Source organism: Macrobrachium rosenbergii, chromosome 16, assembly GCF_040412425.1.
Source record: "Macrobrachium rosenbergii isolate ZJJX-2024 chromosome 16, ASM4041242v1, whole genome shotgun sequence".
Taxonomy (NCBI): Eukaryota; Metazoa; Arthropoda; class Malacostraca; order Decapoda; family Palaemonidae; genus Macrobrachium; species Macrobrachium rosenbergii.
The window spans coordinates 59,162,237-59,164,477 of NC_089756.1; the positions used below are offsets into that span (position 1 = coordinate 59,162,237).

Below are 2,241 nucleotides of genomic sequence, written 5' to 3' on the forward strand. Positions count from 1 at the left end.
CTGCTGTCAGGGAAGTTCGTCTGGCACGGAGTGCAGAAGGACGCGAGGACCTGGGCGAGGCAGTGCCTGCAGTGCCAAACCAGCAAGATGGGACATCACACTGAGTCCAGGGTAGGCGAGTTCCCGCAGCCAGAGCGACGCTTCAGCCACATTCAAATCGACGTCGTCGGGCCCCCTCCCCCATCAGGCGGGTCCAGATACCTCCTGACAGTGGTAGACCACAGTGCGGTGGCCCGAAGCCACACCAATGCAAGAAGCCACCGCCAGCGCATGTGCCGAGGCCCTGCTCTCCAGTTGGATCAGCCACTTCGGCGTCCCAGACCACATCACAGCCGACAGGGGTCTCGCCTTCCTGTCCGAATTATGGTCCGCCCTGGCTCGGCTGCTGGGGACAATGCATCACACCACCACAGCCTACAACCCAGCAGCCAATGGCTTGGTCAAACGGTTTCACAGGTCCCTGAAGGCGTCTCTTATGGCCCGCTGCACCGCCGAGGACTGGAAGTACCAGCTGCCATGGGTCCTCCTCGGGTTGAGAACCGCCCCCAGGGCTGACGGCTCCCTGTCCACGGCTGAGAAAACATACAATGAGTCCCTTGTGGTCCTGGGCAAGCTTGTGACAGAGGATCGCCACAACCCATCGGTCCAGAGGCTTCGTGACGTAGTCGGCAAGTTCGCCCCCTGCAAGCGGACATATACCGACAGGTTGGCCACCTTCACGCTGCCCAGGCTGGCCTCCACCACCCACGTCTTCGTCAGGGATGACGCCATCCGCCCGCCACTGACCAGGCCCTACAGGGGACCCTTCCGCATGCTGGAGCGGAACAACAAGGCGTTCCTGATCGCACTTTACAGGAGGAACGATTGGGTGTCAATAGACTGTGTCAAGCCTGCCCTCCCGGAGGAGGACACAGACATCACCGCATCGCTCCCTCTGCCTGGTCAGCCTTCGCCGCAGCTGGGCCCTTGTAAGGGGTGGGCACACGGCCACCCCCAAAAAGCCCACCCACACCCGCAGTCAGGCACCCCCACACAAAGGGCGTTCCCCCGATGTCCTCATGCAGCCGTGGCACCCTTCAGCGCCCCAGCAAATACACCGACTAATCAGACGTTACCCACGTCTTGGGAGCGGGGAGTATTTGTAAAGTCATTTATAAAGTCTCTGCTGAGCAAGTTTTCTGTGATGACGTCCCATTTTCTTTGCCTCTACAATTAGTCATGCCTAACGTGCCAGGTCATGTAAATTCAATCATTTAAACTGTATATATTTGTTTACCTGTTATCAATTGTGTATCGTGTATTTCTTCTTTCACAGGCATCAAGATTGTATCCAATTTCACTTCTGTCTATTTTCACGTTGTAAAGTGTACTCGTTCGCTGTATTTATTGTTATTTATTATCGACCTCAGGTCACTGAGGCTCCCATTGTATTCCGCAGCGCGACGCCGGTCTGCCGCTATATAAACCGCCTGGATCATGAATAAATTAGCAGTTCTCTTTTACCTGCTCATTTTTTTTGCACCTCTTACACCTTTGCCTATGACTTCGTATCCCAACAACAGGAATTTACGAGTTCCTAGTCACAAATTACGAATGTAAACACTATTTACGAAAAAGAAAAGTACTTACGGCTGTATACACTTTGTTCTGAGTGTAGTTTGCCCAAAAATGAAAAGGAATTTACGTTAAATGATTCGTCTCACCTCAGTAAGTCCAGCTAGCAGAATGTAATTGAGCTAATCGCCAGAGATCTTTGCTGGGAATCACTGGGAAGGTCACCAATTGTTACGGTTAAAGTGGCTTGAAATGGGGACATCTGTTTGATGAACACGCAACTTGAATGCCACCGTTACCAAACAGTAAATAAAAAGAAAATAATGATAAATGGGGAAAACAGAATTGAAACCCCTGGCCTTAATCAATATTTGTATTTACAGTTGTAGTCAATTAAATGGAGTGGATAGATTTGCTGGTACGGTATGTTAATAATTAATGAACTCTCGGTTAGCTGCAGGATTCTTCATAGAACACAGGGCTCTTAGTTGGAACAAGTGAAGTATGCAACACGCAAGACTCTGAGTTCCCCCTTGCAACTTAGAGAAACGAAACATGGGTCATCGACTTCTGCAAGCAGAGGGAGGACAAACAAGTGAGAATGCCTTCAAAATGCATATCATATGGACAATAATAAGAAGAGCAAGTTTGGTGGGGTTTATTAATTGAGTTATATGTCACTGTCAC

At 50.5% G+C, this 2,241-nt stretch overlaps 1 protein-coding gene across 1 annotated transcript in view; it reads left to right on the plus strand.

Moving 5' to 3' along the window:
• The first annotated feature begins 247 nt into the window (after positions 1–247).
• The window catches only part of LOC136846970 (uncharacterized), a 2,275-nt gene continuing 281 nt past the window's right edge, over positions 248–2,241 (plus strand). The window contains exons 1-2 of the mRNA XM_067118225.1: positions 248–1,141; positions 2,099–2,149. Of these exons, the coding sequence (XP_066974326.1) occupies positions 248–1,141; positions 2,099–2,149 (945 nt within the window). The remainder of the gene's footprint in view (positions 1,142–2,098; positions 2,150–2,241) is intronic.